This window comes from Annulohypoxylon truncatum (assembly GCF_022578515.1).
Source record: "Annulohypoxylon truncatum strain CBS 140777 unplaced genomic scaffold F4807scaffold_2, whole genome shotgun sequence".
Taxonomy (NCBI): Eukaryota; Fungi; Ascomycota; class Sordariomycetes; order Xylariales; family Hypoxylaceae; genus Annulohypoxylon; species Annulohypoxylon truncatum.
Genome location: NW_025953788.1, coordinates 1362993 through 1386829, shown reverse-complemented (window position 1 = coordinate 1386829; position 23837 = coordinate 1362993). Strand labels below are relative to the sequence as shown.

General features: G+C 49.5%; 10 protein-coding genes across 10 annotated transcripts; 3 read left to right on the top strand and 7 right to left on the bottom strand.

Annotated features, from left to right (window-relative positions):
• Nucleotides 1–679: 679 nt before the first annotated feature.
• F4807DRAFT_126753 (uncharacterized protein) lies at nt 680–2924 on the bottom strand. Its single transcript, XM_047992932.1, has 2 exons — nt 1719–2924; nt 680–1596 (listed from the first exon to the last, which is right to left on the bottom strand). Exons 1-2 carry the CDS (start codon nt 2565–2567, stop codon nt 859–861), a joined length of 1587 nt encoding a protein of 528 aa, XP_047858918.1. The 5' UTR covers nt 2568–2924; the 3' UTR covers nt 680–858.
• Nucleotides 2925–6172: 3248 nt separating this feature from the next.
• On the bottom strand, nt 6173–7240 carry F4807DRAFT_456034 (uncharacterized protein; the record flags this gene model as incomplete). The annotated part of the gene is made up of 5 exons (XM_048000823.1): nt 6173–6246; nt 6312–6504; nt 6573–6691; nt 6754–6861; nt 6916–7240. The coding sequence occupies 5 exons, from the start codon at nt 7238–7240 to the stop codon at nt 6173–6175; spliced, it is 819 nt and encodes a 272-aa protein (XP_047858917.1).
• Nucleotides 7241–8065: 825 nt separating this feature from the next.
• F4807DRAFT_456033 (carbohydrate esterase family 3 protein) lies at nt 8066–9175 on the bottom strand (the record flags this gene model as incomplete). Its single annotated transcript, XM_048000822.1, has 2 exons — nt 8066–8991; nt 9067–9175. 2 exons carry the CDS (start codon nt 9173–9175, stop codon nt 8066–8068), a joined length of 1035 nt encoding a protein of 344 aa, XP_047858916.1.
• Nucleotides 9176–10402: 1227 nt separating this feature from the next.
• On the top strand, nt 10403–11717 carry F4807DRAFT_126698 (S-adenosyl-L-methionine-dependent methyltransferase). The gene has a single exon (XM_047992931.1). It carries the CDS (start codon nt 10427–10429, stop codon nt 11630–11632), a length of 1206 nt encoding a protein of 401 aa, XP_047858915.1. The 5' UTR covers nt 10403–10426; the 3' UTR covers nt 11633–11717.
• Nucleotides 11718–12709, bottom strand: F4807DRAFT_126697 (putative calcium ion binding protein). Its single transcript, XM_047992930.1, has 2 exons — nt 12342–12709; nt 11718–12287 (listed from the first exon to the last, which is right to left on the bottom strand). The coding sequence occupies exons 1-2, from the start codon at nt 12463–12465 to the stop codon at nt 11803–11805; spliced, it is 609 nt and encodes a 202-aa protein (XP_047858914.1). The 5' UTR covers nt 12466–12709; the 3' UTR covers nt 11718–11802.
• Nucleotides 12710–12882: 173 nt separating this feature from the next.
• On the top strand, nt 12883–14557 carry F4807DRAFT_407884 (uncharacterized protein). Its single transcript, XM_047996400.1, has one exon. It carries the CDS (start codon nt 13053–13055, stop codon nt 14241–14243), a length of 1191 nt encoding a protein of 396 aa, XP_047858913.1. The 5' UTR covers nt 12883–13052; the 3' UTR covers nt 14244–14557.
• On the bottom strand, nt 14418–15707 carry F4807DRAFT_126649 (uncharacterized protein). Its single transcript, XM_047992928.1, has 3 exons — nt 15422–15707; nt 14807–15343; nt 14418–14744 (listed from the first exon to the last, which is right to left on the bottom strand). The coding sequence occupies exons 1-3, from the start codon at nt 15539–15541 to the stop codon at nt 14592–14594; spliced, it is 810 nt and encodes a 269-aa protein (XP_047858912.1). The 5' UTR covers nt 15542–15707; the 3' UTR covers nt 14418–14591.
• Nucleotides 15708–16357: 650 nt separating this feature from the next.
• Nucleotides 16358–17312, top strand: F4807DRAFT_456028 (uncharacterized protein; the record flags this gene model as incomplete). The annotated part of the gene is made up of 2 exons (XM_048000821.1): nt 16358–16488; nt 16529–17312. 2 exons carry the CDS (start codon nt 16358–16360, stop codon nt 17310–17312), a joined length of 915 nt encoding a protein of 304 aa, XP_047858911.1.
• A 315-nt stretch (nt 17313–17627) lies between these two features.
• Nucleotides 17628–19623, bottom strand: F4807DRAFT_126685 (autophagy-related protein 27). Its single transcript, XM_047992929.1, has 3 exons — nt 18863–19623; nt 18202–18781; nt 17628–18139 (listed from the first exon to the last, which is right to left on the bottom strand). The coding sequence occupies exons 1-3, from the start codon at nt 19134–19136 to the stop codon at nt 17944–17946; spliced, it is 1050 nt and encodes a 349-aa protein (XP_047858910.1). The 5' UTR covers nt 19137–19623; the 3' UTR covers nt 17628–17943.
• A 665-nt stretch (nt 19624–20288) lies between these two features.
• F4807DRAFT_126638 (Spt20 family-domain-containing protein) lies at nt 20289–23421 on the bottom strand. Its single transcript, XM_047992927.1, has 2 exons — nt 22924–23421; nt 20289–22867 (listed from the first exon to the last, which is right to left on the bottom strand). Exons 1-2 carry the CDS (start codon nt 23270–23272, stop codon nt 20295–20297), a joined length of 2922 nt encoding a protein of 973 aa, XP_047858909.1. The 5' UTR covers nt 23273–23421; the 3' UTR covers nt 20289–20294.
• Nucleotides 23422–23837: the final 416 nt, after the last annotated feature.

Sequence of the window (23837 nt, the reverse complement as noted above, 5' to 3'; positions counted from 1 at the left end):
CCTATAACTACCTATACTTTCACAAAGGTTAGAGTACATACGGTATTATCCTATTTGTATTGATTAGTAGGTATGGCGGGTTTCAGAATATACGTATGAAGCAGATAAACGGAGCCGCGAGGTATTGTTAGAGTGGACTGAATGAAGCGATTTCGACTTATCTACATTGGAACTAGGAACAATACCTTATTTATAGAGGAAATCTACCAATTGATCTCCGAGTTTATGTTGAATTTCGTGAGATCTACTAGCTTTCAGTTACTAAACTCCCTGATCGTCACCTACTAGTGAAAAGAGGATAGGTTCCTCAGGGGAGTTTATGTGCCTACTAAGAACTCAAGCCTAGCAGGTCATTGCCAAGTTGAGACTATGTAGCCTTCTGGGCTACTACCTCTATGGGCTAAATCAAACTCGACTTGATTGCTAACGAGAACCAAGCAATTTGTCAATCCACATCTCTGTATTCCGTACAACTCTATAGACATTGTGAGACTCAGCATATAGGTAGTCTTTCTTAATGTGATTCGCAAGAGCTGGGTTTAGCCCTTCACTCTCTGCCCTCGTATGTATATAAATAGTATCCTCTCTAGTTTCTTTCTGTGCGTGCCATGATTTTGATCGATCTGCTTACAAGTTTAAAAGCTCCCATTTGTTTCCTTCATGCTGATATATGCACTCTCGCCGCGGATGCAAGGTATATATAAGCAAGTTTGTAAAATTCCCGTTGTTGTGTACCCCCTTCAACGCACGTTATCTATTCCGAGTCCATCCCTCCGAAGCGTCCGCAATGAGGAATATAAAAAAGAGCAATTGCTTTTTTCAGGCCAGGTACGGGGCAACGCCCGAAACCCCCCAAGTTTAACTGCCGGGATCTGGATATGCCAGCATGTTGGCATACGGTACGGCAGACGCACATTCAGGACAGCCACCTCCCGTTGTGCAACGGTTATGTTTATCACAATGCCATTCCTGACTGGGTTTACAGAGGCGGCATTCCTGACAATGGTACCAGGCATCAGTAGGAACCCAGCCGCCCTGACAGAAGCTATACCAGTGGCCGTAGAAGTCATTCTGGTTGCAATTGCCTAGAGCACCCCGTAGCAGCTCGAATTCGAGGCGCTCCCGATCTTCACGGTTCTTCTTTCTCTTACCGCCACGAGCCCTCTTCCAACTTTCCTCCCACTTCTTGAACGGCTCGTTATTCTTCTGAATGGATGCCCACGATGTGTCATCGTAGAGTAGGATATCTATTATGAGTTCCGTGTCCAGCTCTTCCACGTTCGGCTGATTACAAAGCCAAGTAGCGAAGCATGCGTTAGCGCCGCAAGGCTTAGGGAATGCCGGTGGTGAGCCGAAGAACTGCGTCAGATCCGTGAACGGGTTCGCGCACGCGTCACCGCACGAACAGGTCGGATTACAACTTAGTCCCTGCTTGCTACACACACAGAACACGCAGGCCTTCTTATCACCGCGCCCTGTCTTACAAGAGCACTTTTTAAATCTCTGGCTACCTCTGGATGACGTGTCGACTGGCGGCGTAGGAACAGACGGTATCGATGGTATAGATGTTTTCGACAGATCGGGGTTGGTATAGACCTACGGATAGGGCGGATATTAGCATTCTATATTTTCCAGTTTCGCTTGATGGTCATTCCTGGTAGAAATTTGGAACCTTGACAATTGGAAATTAGAAGTTATTCGCATGTTCCCTAGCTTACCTCTGTAGACTCGTCCGCCGCTTCACCCAGCGCGTCTTCGTCGTCGTCGTCATCTTGCATATCTTCAGGTGTGAGACTGTTACCATTTTGATGTATAGGAGTCGGTAAAGGAGCAGGGCTATGTAGATGCGCCGGACTAGGTAGATGTGCTGGGCTGAAGTGCGAGTTCAAGGTGGAAGGATCTGAGTAGGAATTGGCGTTGGTGTGATACGACGTGGCGTGCGCGGTAGGTTGAGTAGTATATGGTTCTCCATACTGCGATAGAGGATGCTGTGGATGTTGTGGTATTGTCGATGTAGGAGGATTCGTGCGTGGTTGTTGGTGTTGGTAGCTTGTAACATGGTGATTCGTCGGCACTGGTGAATACGTTCCACCTGTTCCCGGCTGCGGTGATTGACTTTGTAAGAGCGTCTGTGTCTGTGTCTGGGCTTGTGTTTCCGCAAAGTTCCCATTGCGGATTCCGTTAACGCCTGCTTGCGTATAGTGTGAAGGGTGAGAGGCCATGTGCCCATTAGGGGCTGCTTGTGAATAATGTGCCGCGAAACTGTTCGCCTGTTGTTGGGGGCTGTAAGGACCAGCGCTGTAGGCTGCCGACGAGGTCTGATACGTCCCGGCATATCCGCCAGCTGAATTGGTCACCGGACCAGGCGAATAAGGGTTATAGGTGACTGCTTGGCGAGCGGTAGGCTGGAGAGAGTAACCGCCATTCTCGTAACCTGTGGGCGAGTATATGCTGAGACCTGGGTTAACTTGGTGATGTCGCAGAGCGGGAGCTGTGGTTTGCGGGGTGCCGTTGGCGGATTCTCGCGACGTGTTAGATCGCTGTCGCTTGGCCGGTGGATACGACATTGCATCTTGCTTCACCCTCCTCTTATTTTTCTTTGCCTTTTTCCCTCACACGCTGACACGGTCGCACTGGGGGAGACAAAGGAGGGAAGGGAGGCGACACAGTCCAGTCCTGGACCGGTCAAGGCAGGAAAACGATAAGGGGATTGATGCGGCACAGAATTCGTAGGTCGTATTAAAAATCCGGGAAGTATTAGTTCAGAATCGATTTGAACTAGTGAAGTTTGCTCGTGTATGGAGTTTTTTTTCCTTTGTTGTTTCGTCGGTAGCTGGAGGTTTTACTAGTGTAAACGTTCAGTCAGGGTTCAGACCAGAAATTCTTTGACGTCTAGATCGGCCAAATTCCGCGTCTCGATTGTGGCGCATGGCTCGTCCAGGGGGACGCGTTAAAAGGGATTGTCTGGTACTTTGTAGTAGTATTTTAGTACCGACCTAACTTCATACATAAAACCTTTATCTAACCTCCTAAGCAGCTAAGCGGTTAAGAAGTTAGGGAGTTCTTACCAACTGTCCGTTAGCTACTAGGTACTAACTTTAGCGGCTTATTATGTAATCGGCAAAAGGGGCTTTATTCTATTTACAGTACCTCATGTCGGGTATTTCGAGGCTTGCTGTGGCTGTTGATTCTATTTTTCTATTGCCCCTATTATTGTGTTCCTCCAGGATCAGTTGAGAAATCTGGTCCTATCTATTGTTCTATTGTTCTTATCATAACGTTCAGGTTGTCTCAATTGGGGGCCTTTTTTCCGAAGTTTGATCATACCGAAATGTCACCAAGTAGGAAATAAGCTTACAATCACCTACATCACATACATACCACATGCATTGCCTAACGTTACATTTTTCGTAAGATTTTGCCAATATGATTATTTAAATCCGTTCCATAAAACCTCAGTTCAGCACTCTCCATGATGACCACGTGCTTGAAAATTTGAGACATCACCCAGCCCTTGCTTCTATGTGGCAAAGGAGTACTACTAATGAATTCAATCATAATTGTATAACTGTATACCGAGGTACATATGTACACCTTCCTAGGTTTACACGTGCAATCGCGGTTGTCCGGAGACCCACTCGGATCCGATGGGTATGACAAAACCGACCACATCTATGTTTCTTCCCTATTCCTTCCCTGAAGGTGCTACGGACCTTCCACTTACGGAAAAGCATTATAGACTTAAATATCGTAAGGATGACTACTGGCTCGAAATCTATAGCAAGATATTGACCTGCGTATGCCCAAACCTCGATAGGCGCGAACCTCGAACTCGAAGCCTACCAGATACTATATTGCCGAACTTGGCTCCTAATGTCTTGATTACCTATCCTGTCTGTGGTACCGCTCTACTACTTTGCCGTCGAACATACGTTCCGCGCTAGATGAAAGAGTTATAGTAGTGAAGTGGCTCCGACCGGCCGTCGTCTAGTGACCGACATCTGTCATAGCATACGCCCTATTCCTTATTGGCGTGGCCGGCACCGCAGACTCCTACGTGGCTATTTCCAGTCTGTGAACTGGCCGACTATCATTTAAACAAGGCAGAAATGCTAGGGATATACGTCCTCTAGAATCCGCACTTGATCCGGGCTATTTCATTGATTGGGTTATCTCCGATCCGAGGACCAGACTCCCTTACCTAATTCCATGGTTCCGAATCCCTAGTCTATTAAGGAATCATCACTAGCCTCGGATATGGTTCAATAAGTCCGAATAGTGAGGCTAGAGAGCTGGCTACGCTTTGCATGTATATATATCTTATCATGTGTGTTCGATGAGACTAGTGATTCAAATCAGGACCGACTTGCATACAAATCCATATAGGTAAATTTCGGAGATCAAGTAGGACCTGGGCTTTAATCCAATCATGGCGAAATCTAGATTGCGCATGAGGTTGAGGCCATAATCTGCTTACAGGTTACCATGGCTCATACTAGAGTTTGAATGATAAACGGACCTATATATGCCCTCAAGTCTCAGATCCTAACGCATGTTATAGCGAAAGTGTCCAAAATTTGACTTCTCATGAAACCATGACATTAGAGGAAACTCGCGTCACGTCTTCATTCTAGGCCACCCAGATATCTACTCTTATGAGCTTGTGTGGCTGTACACGCACATCGCAGCTCTTGTATATTAGGTAGGTAGACGAGCGCAGGTTAGTCGGTTCTATTCCGCCCATGCTGGTGAAACAAGCTTAAATAGAGTCGCAGAACGGAACGTGTTCCGGCTTGGCAAAGCAGGGATTCGAATATAGCTAGGTCAGTCTGATTGATATTTCTCGAACGACATTGCTCATCCCTTTGCGATATAAAAAAGCCATTGTCAGATCGAGGGGTCTTATATATTATGTTTATAGGCTTGTAGAAGTAAAGTTTTAGGCTCAACCATATAAGTACATCAACTAGACGTTTTCTATCACCTTGTCATTGACGTAGTTGTACTACTTACAACAGTCGACGATGCAGCTAAGTGGATACAAACGGAATAATGCATCAACCTGCAAGAGTGGGTACACGACATCGTCATCGGGGGCTCAAGTTACTTGATTGGGAATTCACGAAGGAAATTAAGACGCCTCTGACGTTGGCCAATCCTGAGGGGAATTCGGGTATTATCATTCAGTAGGACAGTCGATCGAAGCCCAATGGGCCTTGGTAAAGACAAAGACGTTAGACCTATTTTCGTGACAAAGGTAGAATGAGACGGCGAACAATACCCTTCTTAGAATATCATGTTATTGTTAAGGAACAAAAGGACTATTCAAGCACATATGATATTTAAGTATTAGTCTAAAATGTTCCAAGATAAGTATCCATTCGCCTGCTGTGTACTCCTCCCATCGTTGAGTTCAGTAGTAACATTCTCTTGAATTCTCTAGAAATCGCCACAATACTACGCTGAACAGGATTCGACGTCTTAGATACTAGGTAAGAACACTTCCCACAGATACCTTGCTGTCGCAGAACACAGCACGATGTGTGAAAGTCGAGTTGAAGATTACAAGAGATGCGGTAGACCGGCGAGTGCCCGACACAACAAGTCTACAATAAAAATGTGCACGAGAGCGAAACTCGGGATGTACAGCAATAAAACGTACCATCCTATACGCGTTACGAGCAGTGCGTTTACCAAGGCTGGCACCCCAATTCACCCCGTTATCGACGAGACGTGTCCTATATGCTATCCAGAAAAGGCTGCGGAAGAGCAGGAGCAGAGGAGGGAAGAGGCAGAGAAACACGCTGCCATAGAGAAGGTAAAGGCCGATGAAGAGAAGAGAAAGACTGAAAACATGGTCGTGGATATGACCCAGTACATGGATGAGTTCGCTCCACATTTGTCATAATATACCCATATCTCTACCAGATAGGTAAGCATCTCTTGCAGTATTTATGTTCGAGTTCACTTGTCGCGAAGCCTTCTATGCTATAGACACGTAGAAGAGGATGTCCCGGAAGAGAAGCTCTTAATATTTATGAAGGTTCATCTCAAGGGAAGGGATTTGAATTCCCAATAGATACCTATCTAGAGGTATGTAAGATAGTGAATATATAATGACTAAACCCAATGCTCCGAACCCCATTGCCGCTTTTTTAAGTGAGTTATCGTATCAGTAAATGAGTTGGTCGTCATATGCCCGTACGCTCTCGAGATACGACTTAACATCGCTCCAATCGCGACATACTGCATTAGGGATTAGTTTCGTGAAAGACTAGCTAGGTACTTATGGGTAGATGTGGAAAACTTACCATGCTTCGAGTCCCAACCGTCAGATCCACCATTGTGGTCCGGGAAGGTTGTCTCAAGCCCCTCTAGAGCCATGTCGGCGCTGCACTGGATGGCTTGTCTCATGTAATCGAAGCAATGGATCATATGCCAGTGGTGGTCGTCGGGTATCTCGTGGCCGGACGTCAGACCCGAGTAAGTCTGGACAATGGCAAACTGGTGTCGTTGTTAGCTATATCCACTGCAGACTTTCTAGTGTATCAAAGGCTGATAGGCAAACTAACGAGACAATGTAATTGATGGGTGGCTGAGGTGGTGAAGACGGTCTTGTCAGGCCATTCGATTGGGTGGGGAAGATCGTGATACTTGTTTGTATCATTCACCCAGACGAACCCCATGCCCTCTGATACATAGTTAGCACTGAATTACTCGGTCTTCTAGATGGATAGAAAATTATTTACTTACTGGGCATGAGATCATTCCACCGTTGCAGTACCTCATCTGAGAAGAATTCTGCAGTGTTATTCGGCGCATATGATTCATCTCTTTTGAATGTTGTGATCTTCGAGGTAACTGAAGGTGACGTTAGAATAAACTTGGAGTGCTTCGATTGGAAACCGAACATACGCCTAGGACCAACTCCCGTAAAGTCTTGGCCGAATTGCCATGGGTTATCGACTTCCTTTCCTTCGGTTGCAGGTTTCCACCATTGATCTCGAACTAATAATGCCAGAATTATAAATAATAATGCAGTATCAATTATTGATCTCGTTGACTTGAGGGCTGCGATGAATCTGCTTGTCCGCGTCCGCGTCCTCGGCCTGTTCAATTCTACATCGTGCCATTGCTTCTCATCGCCCATCAAAGAATCCTCGACCTCCGTGCTGGACCTCGAGTCATCACGGTCATCGACGTGCGGCAAGTTGGCGTACTGAGCTTTTGGGGACCCCATTGTGATCTACACAGGGGAATCGAATGAGAAGAATAAGAAATAAAAATAATTAGGTAAGGTTAAGAGAGAATGGTATGAGAGAAAGGAAGTTGGAGATGCCGAGGATCAGTACGATGGATAGATTTTAAGAGCAAGAATAGTAAGAATTCTATTGACCCCATATTATGTCCTTCATAGAGTACTTGGTAGCTGTAACCGAAGTTGTTTCGACCCAAGTCTGAGACACCTCGTTTGGGATGTCGGCCGACAGGGGGTTCGTTTTAGCGGCTCGACGACGACGGGCGTATGCCAAGCGCATATTAGATGATCACCATATTGGATGTGAAGAATACAATATGAAGCGAAAACCGAATATCAAATCACGCACTGTTGCTCAATTTAGTTTATTCTTGAGTTTTGTTGCGATATCACAACAGTACCTAATCGTGACTTTATCATGCCGTCGATTCACTGGTCAATTTGGGTGGGTTAGCAGCTCGCGATACGACGTTTCAAGATCCTGGTCCCTTCTTCGCGACACAACGCTGCGACCTCTTATGTCCAGGTCTGCCAGGATCGAGACACTTTAAACCTCGTTTTCAATGGCAGGGCTACCCGGCTCAAATAGTTAAAAACCCCAGATATCGAAAGATCATCGAAGCCAAGTTTCTAGTTATCGTAGATCTCCGGTAATCGTTGCCGTCCCATCGTCATATGTGCGACTGGATTGGGCGAGGATTGTCAACAACAGATCCCTATGCGACCACTGCAGACATAGTCTAGACGCCGCTACGAGACGAAGTTCAAAGCCATCGTATGTTGATGTTGAATAGTCGAACCTGGAATTTACGATGTGGCTGTCGAAGGATTCGTCGTGCTAGTTGAAGTCGATGGCGGCAGTTCCTCTGTGGTCGTAGTCGCTCCAGCTCGCCCAGCATCTCCGTCCTTCTCCAATCCATTTTCCACCGGCCATCGGAGATACCCCTTTCTATCTGCTTCTTGGATACCTTTGGTGAAGATGGATCCCATCAAACCATACCCGTAATCATAGGGATGCGTACCGTCCGGCCCAATATCCGAAGGCAACGGCCTGTCGGGGAACCCTTCGCTGTAGTGCATCTCGGCTAACAGCACTGGTTTCGATTGGTATTTTTTGATGAGCTCGCGGTATTGCTGATTGATATCTAGAATCTTGGGTTCGCAATTTGGAACCGTGTTGGTCAGACATGTGCTAAACAACACAGTAGATCGCGGCGAGGTCATTAACAAGTAGTCGATGAAGTTCTCCATATCTGCACCCGTCTTATTGACATCCAGATCTTGAAGAGCGTTATTTGATCCCACCTGGATCAGAAACAGGTTCGGCTGTAGCTGAGGCACAATATGGGTAGCATGCTCATAGATCTGGCTGACTCGATTGCCGCCATATGCCTCGAGATCGTTGTCGAGCATGTCGCCGAATCTCTGGGACCCTACCATGTTGACGGGAACACCAAGTTCAACCAATTGATCGCGCATTGTCTTGCGAAACCCGTTGCTATCGGTTGAAAATTCACCTCGAACTAGTGAGGCGCCAAGCGACATGATGCGGAGTGGTGTGCCTTGAGCTATGCTGCTCGAGTTCTCCGGCTTCCAGTTTCCTGCTGCCGTCATGATTCCATCGGCTGTCGTGTTAGTGCCATTCAGTTTCTGATCATCACCAAGGCTACTGTTGTCATCGGATTTAGGATCAGGTCCAGGGTCAGGTCGAAGGACATGAGTCGCGCCGAGAGCTGGAGTATACACGTTAGCAAATGGATAATTAGGTGGTAATGACAGTATCAGTAGGGGAAAATGGTAGATCTCACCGATCAATACAACCGAGACGATTACCAAGGAGGTCAAGGCAAAGATTGCCCGTTTGGTGCGAAGGAAAGAGAGGCGCGAAGACCATGATCTCTTTTTCTCAACTTCCATGATGAATTAAGATATGCTTCATGAATGAATGAATAAACGAACGAATGATCATCTCGAGATCCGCAAATAATCAACAATTGAAAAGAAAAAACTCTTTATTTTAAAACGGAAGCATGGGCTTGTCATTGCCATCACTGATGCCTCGACACAGCCCCACGGTTGTAATGATGTGACTGTGAAAAAGTCGAGCAAACAGGCTTCCGAGGCATCCAAGTGCCTACTAGTATGCCAGCTATAACATGCCCAGGCGCTGCCCAGACAGCTCGTTTGGCGTTCATTGCTTGGAACGGACATCGCAACCATAATCTCAGCTGTTAACGTCCAACAGGCAACCAATTAAAAAAGGTTACGAGTTAGGATTCAGGGATCCTCACTGCCGCCAACTTTTTCATTGTAAGAAGATGCATTTATAGTGGCCAAAGCGCCCAATCGTGTGCCTGACATCTTCTCACCTGCATATCTCTAGATCTACCTCATGCAGTGCTCACGCAAACGCCAAGCTACCTAAGTAGAAAAAAATCCCGAGCTTTCTCTAAGGCTGAGGAATCTGTATGATGGAATCTAATCATGGGTTACGAAGAACAGTCATGTTTCAATCTGTATAGGTATCTATCTAGATGGACTGAAGCAAAACTGTGATTCGGATAGCAAACTGAGAATCTCGAAAGTCTCGTTCATGGTCATAGTCTAGCCCCAGCATGGAATATTAAAAATCTTCTTGAATAGGGGGGGAGGACGGCTAACGGCACACATACCTGTAGGCACCTATCCGCTCTCTCCGCACTAGTTGCTCATCCAATCACTGCCCCAGTAGCTTATAACATCTGCCAGATCTGGAAATATCTCTTAGTCGTTCGATTCTCAAATCAGGGGCTGATCAAGGTGGCAATCGAGAAAGCTATTGTTGGAATTCATCTGAATAGAATACTTCAACTTCTCTCTTAACATCGGACGGAAAGATTGGAACATCAAAATGAGAACATCAAAGGGCAGGCATGTTTAGAATAAGGATAGTGTCCTAGAAAGCAGTAAGGTTAAATCCTATTTGTCAATGGTGAAGATTGTCATGAATATAATATTTATGAGTTGCAGCCGCTGCAAGTCCAAGAGCAACTAAAATATTGAAAAAAGGGGGGCGTAACGCCGCCGCTCCACCAATCAACTACCGATTAAATCACGGATTAGCTTCTTCAATTCCAAACTTTCTATACATTCAATTTCCAACGTATGACTTTATAAAACTAAGTAAATATGAAACCAGCAAACCACAAACCGGGGCGCAAGAAACTGTCATCTCAAAATCCCATCGAGATCGCAGTTAGGACATGGTTCAATTCCATAGCGCCAGCCCAACAATCCCAATCTCAGCTCGATGAATTAGTTGCTCGGGCCCCAAAGCGATGGACATCGTATGAACCGATGGTCTTACTACCGGCCGGCTCATTCGACGCCGACGCGTGGAAGGAATGTCTCTCAAGCCTGTCCGTCGAACAGGCGGACGCACTATGGACACAAATCCTAGCGGAGATCTCAAAGAAGACCGGTGGACTCGGGGCCCGGCTGACCCACCTAGCCATCAACGAGGGCATTCCCGCGGCTCTTCATAGCAATAACGCGGAGCATGTCGGAGCACCAGAAAATATCCTGCGCAGCCCGACCGGTCTCCGGATCCTCCACGGCGACTTCGGCCCCGCCTCCGCCTCCGGAACACCGTCGGATTTCGAGACCGCGTTTTGGGTCTCGACTCGGCAGAACGGGATCTTCCAGACCTGGGCGCCGCGGTGGACGATGTTTAGCCGGGGCAACATCAAGGAAAAGGCGCGCCTGCTGGATTTCCATAAAGGCAGATCCCCAAGCAGCAACGGGGTGGAGTTACGTGATGCTTTGGCGGTCGACCTGTACGCGGGAATAGGCTACTTCACCTTTTCGTATGCGAAGCTGGGTATGCGAGTATTGTGTTGGGAGTTGAACCCGTGGAGCGTGGAGGGCTTGCGTCGAGGCGCCAGGGGGAATGGCTGGTCGGTGCGAGTTGTTCAGGATGAGGTTGATTTGGCCATGCCGATGAAAGAGCTGGTAAGCGGCGGCGAACAAATAATAGTCTTCCTTGAGGATAACAGACATGCTGCGCGGAGAATAAGAGAGTTAAGCGGATTAAACGTCCTCCATGTTAACTGCGGTCTATTACCTTCTAGCGAAGCCTCTTGGAAAGACTCTTGGGATATTGCCACGCGAAGTGAAGAAGAGGAGACGTGGTTGCATTTACATGAAAATGTAGGAGTGGCCGATATTGAAAGACGGAGGGAGGAGATTGAACAGTATTTCTTAGACCTAAGACGTAAGGACGGCTGCGGCAGAACAGCTCGTGTAGAACACGCAGAGCTTGTCAAAACGTTCGCACCGGGAGTCTGGCACTGCGTCTTCGATCTGCATATTACAAGATCTAGTAGCATAACATGACAGAGTATCGTACACCATGCATCATCATACGCATCTGAACAGCCAGCCCATTTCGTAAATCGTGTATGTCCCCTCCTAAATCGCACCAAGCCAGCAACCCTTGACATCATGTCCTCATGCTAGCCATCCAACCCAGAACTCCCGAAAATTAAGGGGTATCATTAAATATCTTAGCTGCCTCTCCTAAACTTGCTCGGGATATTATCCTCTACGATAGTCATCTTGTTGAGCTTCTCAAGTTTCTCCTCCGCGTCCTCCATCATCTCGTGCTTCTTGAAGTGTTCAATGTCCTCGGGATGATTCAATTCCTCGAGGGGGGTGTTCTCGTCATGGTATTTCTCCCAGTGGTGAATCTCGTACTCGTACTCGTCGTCGCCGTGGTGACCAGGCCCCGTACCCATGTCGGGCAGCGTCTTGCCAGAGTCGATAAAAGCAACGAATTCGTCGCGTGTCACGAACCCGTCTCCGTCAGCGTCGAGTAACCGCAACAACTCGTGCTCAATCTCGTCGCGGCGCCCTTGCGGCACATTTTTATTCGACTCGTCCATCAATCCATACGTGCGCAGGATCTCCTCCGCCTCCCAATGGCCGTCGGCGTCGTAATCGTGCAGGACAAAGAAAGACGAGGCGTCGAAGTCGCCAATATGGTGCTCCTCTGTCCTGGATTAGAGGAATCACTTAGTAGGCATTAAAGAGAATAGTAGTTTACCAGCCATGTGCTTCGTCATCCAATTGGCGTTTTCGCCAACCATTGGCTTTTGCGAACCGCCATGGTTACCGTGTCCTAGAGCTCGGCAGACGAGGCCGGTTGCGACGAGGATCGTAGCGCGCATTTTGATGCGAAGTTGCCAGTTGTAACAAATGCTACTAGGTATGTTAAACACGAAAACCAGGACAAAAAGTTGCGACAAGAGGAAAGGAAGAATAAACTTGGAAGCTAAGTCCCAATTCGACGTTTCGTTTCGATTGATATTCGATAAGAACAACAAGACTAGGAAACAGCCTTGAACTTGAACCGGGGAAGTCACACCCACAGATCTGTCTAGGTGGCTCCAACGCCTGCAAGATAAGCTAAAGCCGGTGGATAAGGAACAACATTGAAGAACCGCTAATGAGATCATCGTCCAGGCGATCCCTGTAACGATCGTTCTCTGCAGGGACAGCTCCAAGCTACAGGGGTTATCTCCGCTAAGTTTAGCCTATCCGCGTCGCGTCCAGGGGTTTATTTAGCGATCTTCCAAGCTCCCAATCTTCCATACCGTCTTTGTCACTATCCATCTTCAACTCCAACATTTCTGAAATACGTCACAGGTCTTAACGCGACAAAGCTTGAGCTGGGATTGGACAAGCGAGTCTCTTACACTTTGGATACGAATTGGTTCCGTTGCCCTAAAAAAGGGCAACCAGGCTCACCATCAAAATGAGTCGTACCCTAGAACCCACACTCCTATCCCTCCTCCCAACCTACTCCAAAGACCTCCCGCAACCCCTCCTCGAGCTCGCCTCCTCGCTACTCACGCAATCGCGCCACAGCGCCGGCACCCTCAAGGCCGAAGAGGAAGTAGCCCGCGCCTACGCCTGCGCGCACATCGCCTGCGAGCGCCTAAAGATCCCCCTCGACCTCCCGCCCATCCAGCCGCGCCCCCCCGTGCCGCCGCGCATCTACAAGAGGCTGTACAATCACCTCGACCACGTGTTACCCGCGCACGCCGTGGGCAGGACGGGACGGATCCGCACGCCGAGCTCGAAGCTGCGCGACGCCGGCATATTCGGCGGTGGCGGCCAGCGTTCCGTTCCCTCGCGCGGGACGCCGAATAAAGAGGAGTCGCTGGCCAAGTTTCGGTCCCCCGCCGCCGCGGCGAACGGAGATAGCACGCCGACGCGGTCTGCGCGGAAACCGCCGCCGCTGCTGCCGTCTAAGAAGAAGGCGGGAGGTGCTGTGAGCGCGTTGCCGGCTTGGGTGCGTCCTACGATACAGTTTATGTGCAAGGAGTTGGATGAGGAGCGGATCGGGAGGACGGTCCTGGCGGGTATGCAGACGATTGCTTCGCCGCATGGGAGGCGGACGAAGGATGAGTGGGTTAATGAGCATTTGACGCCTTTGCTTGCGGCTGTGTACTTCCTCGTGTCTTCGCAGTTGTACGTGTTGGAGCAGGGAAAGGAGTTGGATGATCCGCAGTACATACGCATGCGAAAAGCGATTCTAGGGGCCCTGGGGCAAGCGCAGGAAAATGTTAACGTGGTGGGTATGGATGAGGATGAGCTTTGGATCGGTTGGTCGGATGTTAGGTCAAGGGACGTCGACGGCGCCGTTGCCAAGGTAGTGGAGAGTGGGTGGCAGAGAGAGGAGTGGTTTGCTGGTATCAAGGACATGGCGAAAATAGAAACCGCAGATGTAAGCCACGAGGATGCGGAAACTGAGGATGGCGACGAGCGGCCTTTTGGCGAGAAACTCCATGTGCAGAGAGGCGATACTATGCTACAAAGCAAGTGGGATATGACGGACCAGAAGAGGGAAGAGCTTCGTAAGTGGAAAGAGGAGAAGCTGCGCCAAATCGAAGAGATCGAAAAATCTCGCGGATCCGAGATGGATGTTGATGCTCCTGTATAGACGTTTGGTATAAAAGAACGACAACCATTTTATATCAGGATATATGACACAGATTCTTCTTCATGAACTAGGAAACGGGCGTTTTCTATGTCTCTGAAGTTCGAGCTCCCATTGAATCCCCTCCTTTCTCGAATAGTCTTCAAAAGCGGCAGAGACATGGTCGTGGCAGGAGTTAGATCACGTTTAGACAGTCATGCCAACCATCTCACAATATCTACTTACATATTAGTCACAGTTAGATATCACACTTCAGGTGAAATAATCTAATATCCGCAAACACATATAATCCCCAACATTTACGCCTGTATACACCGTTGACTATTTTATAGCATAACCACATAATATCACTCAAGTTCCTTTCCTCGTGGCATCCCCATGTCCCATCGTGTCTTGGACCGTTCCGCCCACGGATCCCTTGTCAGTGAACTGACGACCGACTGCGCCCTCCTTCGAAAAGGGGCCGCCGACCTTCTGTGCTGTACCGCCGATGTGCCCTTCGGACTGCATGGGTGGTATACGTTAGCAAGACATCCACGAGCCCCCTATCATGACTTTCACCGTACCGAGAACTGATGCCCGACCGACCCCTGAGAATCAAACGCAGAGACCCGCGTAGCCGCGTCCCTATCCTCGCCGGGCTGAGGGCCCAGATAATTCTCCGTAGCAGGGAATTTATCGAACTTAGAGTTCCGCTCCGTCTTCCCGGTAATACCTCCACTATTCTTCATACCCGAATCCTGGCTACCCATCGCCTTCCTCAGCGTGCCCGGCATGTCTTCGGCGGCGGACTTCATCGCTCCCAGGATACTGCTGCCGCCCTTTTCCTTGTTGACGTGGTCCTTCTGTCCGGGCATCACGGATTCGACCACGCCGCCGGTCCTCATGCCGTTGCGATGGGATTGAGGCCCTTCTTGGGATTCGTCGTAGTCGCGATGCCCTCGCATCATGGTCTCCTCCACACCGCCGTGTCGGCCGTCGTGCGTGAAGTCTCCCATGTGTCCCGAGCCTTGCTGTTGCTGCTGTTGCCTCTTGGCATCGCCCGGTTTCAAGGCTTCTTTGAGGGAGCCGAGGAGGGACTTGCCTTCTCCTTGGTCGGGAACCTGTTTGTCTCATACTCAGCTGTCAGTCTCTTTTTTTTTCGATACGTGTGTTTTAGGTGTAAGTGAGGACACACGTACATATCCGGCTGCCGTTCCCTTTGGATCCGGGTCGTCTGATTGATCCACGCTCGGCTGCGCGTTCGCGGCGCCTTGGTTGAACCCCCAGATCGGGTTTCCGCCTGTACCACCAGTCGACATGGCTATATTGACGATTGATGTGTGTAAGTGTACTGATTACTTTTCGTATTGTTCGATTAAGAGTTCAAAACGAGAAATTTCGTCCATTACGTTACAATTGAAATTCTAGTTGAAGAGGCGACAATATATATCACCCGCTTCAATCCGAAATAGGGGTCTATCGCGTCATAATGATGGTCACAAAGCCAGCGAGATATCATCATCTTACTGTCAACCGTGTCTCACGCGGAGAAATGATGTAAGGCAATTCGTGAAACCCCATAATTACCAGGCGACAGATATTTACAAATATTTTGGGTTACAGGTAGCATCCGATCGTGATCCCATAACTAATGAGGGTATCACCACAACCGTTCCTGCATATCAAGACCTTACCTCGTAGTTTTCTTACTTCCCCTGATTTTCGTAGGTTAATGTCTACACGCTTATCGTCCACCATTAAACAACAGGGGAATACTTTGTGGCGCCCACCCTTAGTTAGGCTATACTGCACCCGTAACTGCAGATGTAGGCAGCTAAGACCGAGCCTTGACGATGGAGTTCATACCCAATCATAATCCATCATGCCGCCTTACACCCTATTCTGCAGCTTTTCCACCCTACGCCACCACCCTCTACCATCCCCGAGCCTACATTTGGCAGCATGTATCTCCTATGTTCCCTTGACGGAGCCTTACTCGTTGACTTGGGGTCGGGCCATGCCCTCACTCAAGAGGCCATCGATGCCCAGGTCTCGAGTGTGGTAATTCAGGTACCTACCATCTAATAGGAGTACTATCTTTTTCTTTCATTCCCCACCTCAAGAGACTCATCACCATGGCCGCAAATCGTCGGGTACCTGACGTCGACTTCGGCAACGACCCCAACGACGCCTCCGCTAGCCAACGTGCTGCATTGCAGAACACACAGCCAATCATCTATCCATTCCCACAACTGAGTGGAGAAGGGTAAGGCTTTTTTTTTTTTTACTAATAACCTTGTATGCAGGACTACTGCATTCCATACAAACGACACTGCTTGTCCATCACCCCGGTGTATGTGTGGCGCCAAGTTCAGCCGATCAGACGCACTCGCCCGGCACATCAAGGCCAAATCCAATGGGATCCCCGAACATCCATGCAACAACTGTGATCGCTACCAGGGGATGAATGGCTTTCATCGTCGTGACCACCTGGTTCAGCACATGAGGTACTGCCGTGGACGCAATGTCGAAAACGAGCCTCGCGATCATAGGGCTGAGCCTCTCCCTGCCGCTATGGTTCCTGGTCCATCTATGCCCATGAATGAGGATGCTATCCCATCGGACCAGCTTCCCCCATTTGCTTGCACCGACCCCGAATGCGACAAATGGGGTATGAATGGCTATCTTCGACTGCAGGACCTCATCGAGCACCAGGGTTGGGCGCATCCTTTCATGTCTCAGGCCCAAGGTAGTATGCCACAGTTTGAAGGCAACATGCAGCCCTACCAGCCGATTCATGATCTTCAGCCTGACCAGGCAAACAATGCTCTCCAGGTCTATCAGCTCTACAACACTTCCCAGGGCAACCAGCAAGACGCTGCCTTCATGTTCTTCCAGCCGGTTGTTGCTCCTCAGCCCTTCCAGCCAATTAACGCCCATCAGTTTTGGGGACAGGACGGCGCCTCCCAGTTCCTCCAGCCAGGCGATGCTCCTCAGCCTCCTCAGTCGGAGACCTATTCGCAGCACCATCATCTGGAGGATGTCTTTCAGTTCGATCAGCAAGACGGCACTTCCCCCTTCCCGTTCTAACGAACGTTACTCTAGGCGCCCCAGAGCGCCGTTTGACATGACGAATTCTGTACAAGGAAATGAGATCTGGTAGAATGAATGTTTGGAATTGATTTTACGAGTTGACATTATGAGTTTTTCGTAAAGTTCTACATTGATAGCAATGAGACCACTCCTTACTCTATACTTAAAAACAGTTGAGATACATGATATCTATATGTGCCACTTTTGTACGACCGATCATAGACATATCTGTCCATCTGGTGTTGCTGTGACGCTTACATCGATGTTTCTAACGTTGACAACCCTAGGTTTGTAGCTCAAACTCACCATCTCATATTTCCTAGTCCAACCCTTTGTAATAGCTACACACAAGCCAAGGGACGAACAATACTCCGTACGATTCAACTCTCGAACTGAGAAGATAAAAGGACTCAAATTCAGAAACTGTATTAGCCCTCTCCAATTTCCGACCTATGGTACAAGCAAGAGAACCCGATTACACTAAGACACCGAAGCCAAACCCGGACCGCCGTCCAACGCCAAAAAGATCGGGCTCTTCTACCTAATCTTTCAAGAACCACTCCACGGCTGTCTCGCCATACCATGCGGGATGAGAGACCTCGCACGGCTGTACATTCCCACGTCTGATTCAAACAGCGCTGTAGCCCCCGCGACTTCCGGTCCCCTGTACCGTGTTAAGCACCCTCCTAGTCCAGTCCTTAAGCAGGTAGGGGATGTCGCGGATAGTGTCGCCGTGGGGGATGAGGTCCCAGCCCCGAGCTCCGTAGCGGTTGTAGTTGAGCCACGAGCCGAAAATGAGATACGACGCGGTTCCGAGGAAGACGCTGTATTTCGGTCAGCACATTACAAGATCACATATACGTTCCGGAACTAGGCAAGAACTTACAGGATAACCAGCCACGTGAAAAACCCCCAATGCGGATCTGGCTTTTCGCCGGAATCGTCCGATCCGTCATCGTCCCTTTTCTCGCAGGCGTATTTGGATTTCCAGGTTAAGCGCAACACGTCGATGTTCGAATCCTCGGCCATCGGCTCGTAGCTCTCGAATATCAGACTGGGGTCGCTCTCAATACCCAACTGGACCTCTTTCGGCGGTTTATCTTCGTCGCCGTCCCCTTTGTCGTCGTCGGCGCGGAATAGCAGCGGGTTCGTCCTAGCCATCAAAGGGTCATCGCCCAACTCGTATTTGTCGTCGGCGGGATCATATTCGCCCTCAGTCCCATTCCGGCCAGAGTCGCAGAGGAACTCTATGATAGCCCTCTGCTCTCGCTTCTTGCCGCTGTCGGTCTTGTCGAACCCTCCCTTCATCACCAGGCGCAGGCCCTCCTTCTTCGAGTCCGAGTTCGAGTCGGAAGTGCTTAGTCGCGTGACTTCGGGATCGAGGGGGTGACCTCCGACGTTTTCCAGATTGCCGGCGATGGCAGTAGCTTTTTCAAACGCGTCGCCTATGCGCTTGATGGCGCAAACTAGAAATACGCAGGCACGTGAGCAATCGTTACCTAATCCGGAAAAGGGGGGGGAACTCGTGATGGTAGTAGCTAACATACCTTGAGCGCCGTTCGGACATTGCTCGTCCTTCTTCACGTCTCCCTTCTTCTTAAGCGGCCGGCAGATGTCTACTGTGTACGTCGTGTTGTGGGCAGAGTCGCTGACGATGTGACTCGTCACGACGGAATGAGGACCGCCTAATGCGGAAAGATCGAATTTTTGCTTGTCGGCAACGATTTGGTTACACCTGAACATCGCCTCCGTTGGTAAAGGAGCTAGTAGTAGGGACAGGAGTAATGCGGCGTCTGCCGCTTGTAGCGATGGGACTCTCATGATGCACGAGAACTAGGTATTTGTCGTCGCGGGCGGGTTTATCGGAAGCGTGTTGGAGTCGGGTTGCGCGGAGCAAGTATCTAGAGTAGGGATGCGATGAGATATTTGAAGTCGGATCCAACGGTTGAATGATGATTAGTGAACGTATGAATAGAACGCGATCGAAGGAAGCCTATAGAACCCAAGGAGTCGGTTATGTAAATACAAATATGGACTAATGTAGTTGTGATCAACAGCAAAAAAGGAGCAAATGGAGGCTTGGTGATGACCTGAATTGTCTACCTGAGCGAAGAAAACCAAGCCTTTCGGGACTTATGGGATCATGGAAGGTAGATTGCCAAGGGTTCGTCACGATGTAAAGCCCATTTGCGTCGATGATGATGGATAGAAGTGAGGTAGGTAAGTCTCGGTACAAATAAAGTGAACTTGGCCTGCTTGGCTTTTGATTGAAAGCTTCCACTTAGGTTCGGCCACCAGTCGTCATACCTTGCAGGGGGGTATTAAAAATTACCGACGCTTATATAAGTGGACCTTACGTAATTTATCATATGGACAACCTCTTGGATGTCTTTGCAGCAGCAGCTACGATCAAGTTCACGTGATGCGCATTGATTTGACAGGTAAAGGGGCAGAAATGCGTAGGAATACATCATTTGTTCAAAGCTATCTGGGACAATAGGATACTAGCTATAGCACATGAAAATAGCATTTCAATAATATTTAGTTGCTCATAGTCCTGTCGTAGAGCAAACACTCAACCCTCGATAGCGTCGTTTGCCAATAAATCAGAGTGTCATTCCTAGGTAGCTCAGAGCACCACCATCCACCATCACCCCTTTCGCCCACTGTTCGTGATGCCGTGATAAAACCTGCAAAATGGGTATAATGAAAATAAAACCCGAACCCCATGATTGTGCGGAACGCACCAACGATGCAAAGAGCTCCGTAACCGTTACGCCAATGCCTTTCCTTAACGCCGTCCGTATTAACCTCGAGTTAGGATCATTCCTTTTGCCTTTAATTGATGCGTCTTGGCCCGAGTATTTATGTTTGTACAATCCGTCCGCGGATAACGATTTTTTAAGCCCATCCATGAGCCCCTTAGCTGCTTGGGCGCGGGATGATGATTTGCGGCAGTTCAAATAATTGATGGCTGTCCTACATGCCCTGCTGCATCATCCCGTTCATCCCATTCATTCCATTCTGCATGCCTTGATGCATCCCGTTCTGCATGTTCTGCGCCATCTGCCGCCGCTGCAGAATCTCCCTCTGCACTGACTCCTGTGCTTTCTTAAGACAGTTCTGCTTAAACTGGTCGTGGATATCCTGTGGGATGCTCTGAACACCCCCGAAACGTTCTGCAAATTGTGATATGTTTTGTCGATAGAAGTGTTGTTGCCTCGTCCGCACCTGCATCGCCAATGGGTTGGGCTGATTTCCTGGCTGCTGACCATGCTGTTGTAGTTGCTGTTGCATCTGCTGCTGTAAAGCTGCCATCTGCGCAGGGTTCATGCCGTTAGCAGCACCCATGAAGTTTTGGTTCCCCATTTGCTGGTTAGGCATCTGTCCTTGCATCTGCTGCTGCTGTTGCTGTTGGTGCTGCTGCATGCTGTTAAGTTGCTGCTGATAGCGCTGCGCAATCTGAGCTTGCTGAGCTGCACTCATCACGTTAGAATTCGGCATGTTCATGTTCATCATCTGCCTTTGCAGCATCTGTTGTTGGAGCATCTGGTTATGCAGTTGTGGGTTCTGTCCATTCATCATACCAGCATTCTGCATAGCCTGGAGCTGCTGCTGCTGCGCGATGCGTTGACGCTGCTGTTGAGCAATTTGAGCAGCTAATAGTTGATTAGGCATAGGTTGACCCATAGTCTGATTGCCCATCATCATTTGACCCATATGAGAGTTTTGGGCCATCATGCCTGGCGGAGGACTTGCTTGAGTCATTCGGGGAGTGGGCATCGGTCGGTTGATCGGGGTGCCATGCGGCATCTGCGGCGTCGCGCTCGGCATGCGTGGCGTGTTCGAAGGATGGCTCTGCTGGCTACCCCTAGCAGACATGCTTACAGCCATTGGAGCAGACATCGGCCCGTGAGCCTGAGCCACAGAAGACGATCTTGGAGGGCTTGCTCCCATGCCCGAGTTGGTTTGCTGCATGGGCGCGTTGCCGACCATGGGGCTGGACATGTTCTGCGGGGTGTTCTGGCGGACGACCGGCGACGAGACCGGTGGCTGAGAGACCTGTTGTGGGAACCTGTGAGCAGCCTGAGTCGGCATAACGCCATTGGGCATTCCATTCTGTGCCGGGTGTCCGTGAGACGATTGCGGCATTTGATTCATCTGAGTGTTCTGTGGCGACTGAGCAGCTTGGGCTTGGGCCTGAGCTTGTGCTTGAGCTTGAGCCTGGGCTTGTGCCTGGGCCTGTTGTTGGGCCATCGCACGGCGCTGAGCTTCCTGCTGTTGCTGTTGCTGTTGCTGCTGCTGCTGCTGCTGTTGTTGTTGCCGTATTTGGGCCTGTCTTTGAGCTTCTTCGCGACGCAGTTTCTCCTGTTGTTCAGCTTGTTGTCGTTGCAAGGCAGCCTGCTCTTGCTTCTGTTGTTGAAGCTTGCGTTCGTTCTCCTGTTGCCGAGCCTTTTCTTGTTCTTTCTTGGCCTCGTGCTCTGCCCTAATATCAGCAAGGACCTTGAATCGCTCAAAGCGAGGCTCAAAAGCCGTAGTGCCCGATTGTCCGTTGCCATCGGCGTCGTCGGTACCAGTCTGGGCGTTGCCCGTACTAGCCGAGCGACGTTCATCATAAGTAAGCATGTATTTCTCTTGCTCCGCAGCCAATGCCTCGTCGGCAGCCCTTTCGGCAACAGTCCGCTTCCGAGCCTTCGGTTTCGGCGGTGGTTCAGAGTGATGGGAGTCGGTCATGTTTTCGATGAGCGCGATGGCCTCTTCTTTGTTCTTGGGGATGTCTAGGCGTAGTGGTGCGGCGGTTGCTAATAATATGTCCGCCTCTGCGATATGGATGTTGCTCGCATCTAATTCCATCCTATCACGTTTCTGCCTCTTAGCCGGCGGCGGCATGCTGGCCGTCGTCGGGGTTGGAGGTACGGCAGACAGTGGCGTAGCCGGAACCATGCCGGACTCAGCGCCGGCCTTGGCGTCTCCAGAACTGCGCGGTGTTGTCGCTTTGATCATCAGATCCATATGCAAACTTTGTGGCGTTGGATGCATAACGACCGTGAAGATTTTGGCCTGAGGCGGCACTTTACTCTTTTGTCCATCGCTGGGAGCAGGTGGTGCCGGCATGTTTTCCTTATCAACCGAGTCATTATCAACCTGCTTCTCGTTGCCTCCGGAAAGGCCATTCCGTGCGCTATCCTTGGGGAATGGAGCGTAAGGGGATGGCGTAATGTAAGGGTTGTAGTTATGAATCGAAGATGGTTTTTCCGTACTAGACTTGGAAGTTGGACGTGCGATGTCTTTGGTCTGTGTAGGCGTCTTGTGGTCATGTATTTGCACGATTAGGCAGCCCTCGTAGAAGGTAACACCGGCGTCGTTGAGGTCTGGAAGCATATCGTGAGGTATCGTTCTGCTCCTGACGTGATCGAGGAAGAGTTTCATCGGAGACTTGTATGGGAAGACACTGTCTTGCTGGTCGAATCGGAAATGGGTGGCGTGAAGATGCACAATAAGCGACGGCGGTTGTCCGGAGTATTTCTTGAGGATGTAAGAATCGGTCAACACTATTCTATGGTAAGCATAAGTCGCGACTGAACGATAGTAAGCGTATGTTGCGCACCAGCTGGACGTGGCTCAAAAGATTGATGCAACGATGTATCGGGAGCTATGGTGGCAGATCTTAGAGAAGCGTTATTTCTCTGATTACGCCCCGGGCCTTGGTTAGCAGTGTCGCGTCTGGAACGGGCCATGCTAGGTCGATGAGCGGTTCCGTTGGCGCCATTCGTAGCAGCGGAGTTAGATGCTTGCTGTTGCTGCTTGGTTACAGCGGGCGGAGGTCGCTTGGCCGACATGTTTGGGGATGGGGAGGACTGAGACGAAGATACTCCATTTGTCTGGATGCCGGGAGGTGGTGGTCGTTTAATTTTGGGAGTAGGCGGGAGAGTTGCGTTGGCGACGACCGGAGCCATGGCTTTAACCCACGGCTCTGCGCTACTAATGAAGCGGCTATGCGACGCTCAATAGGTTGCGACTAGAGATTGAAGGCGTCACCAGAATGTTATTTGATATGAACATTGATCGCGATGGTTGAGGGTTGGTAAGAACGGAGAAGATTGGTAATAAAACAGAACGCGCGCGCGACCAAGTCGAAGGTAGTAAGTAGTACACCACAAAAAAAGGAAGGCTTGGCCGGGTCCGAGTTACATGGAAAAGGAAGCCGAAGAATATGCGACGAACTATCGACAATGGCAGCCGACGATAGTAAGCCCTAGGGTACAAAAAGTTGCAAGAATGTTGTTGAGTCCTTGCTTTGTGTGGGGTTGATTGGTGTTAGTGATTGAAAGATGATCGACTTCGAAAGGTAAAGTTGAATTGAGCCTCATCAGCCGCTTTACTCTATTGGCTCCACCTGGCAATTGAGAGGTCCCGGCTGCGTAAGCCACATCTGCACTGCCACGTTATTACTTAAGTAACCGGGTACGAAGGTAACATCCGAGGTTTAATTCCACATGCGCATATTGGATCGTAGATATT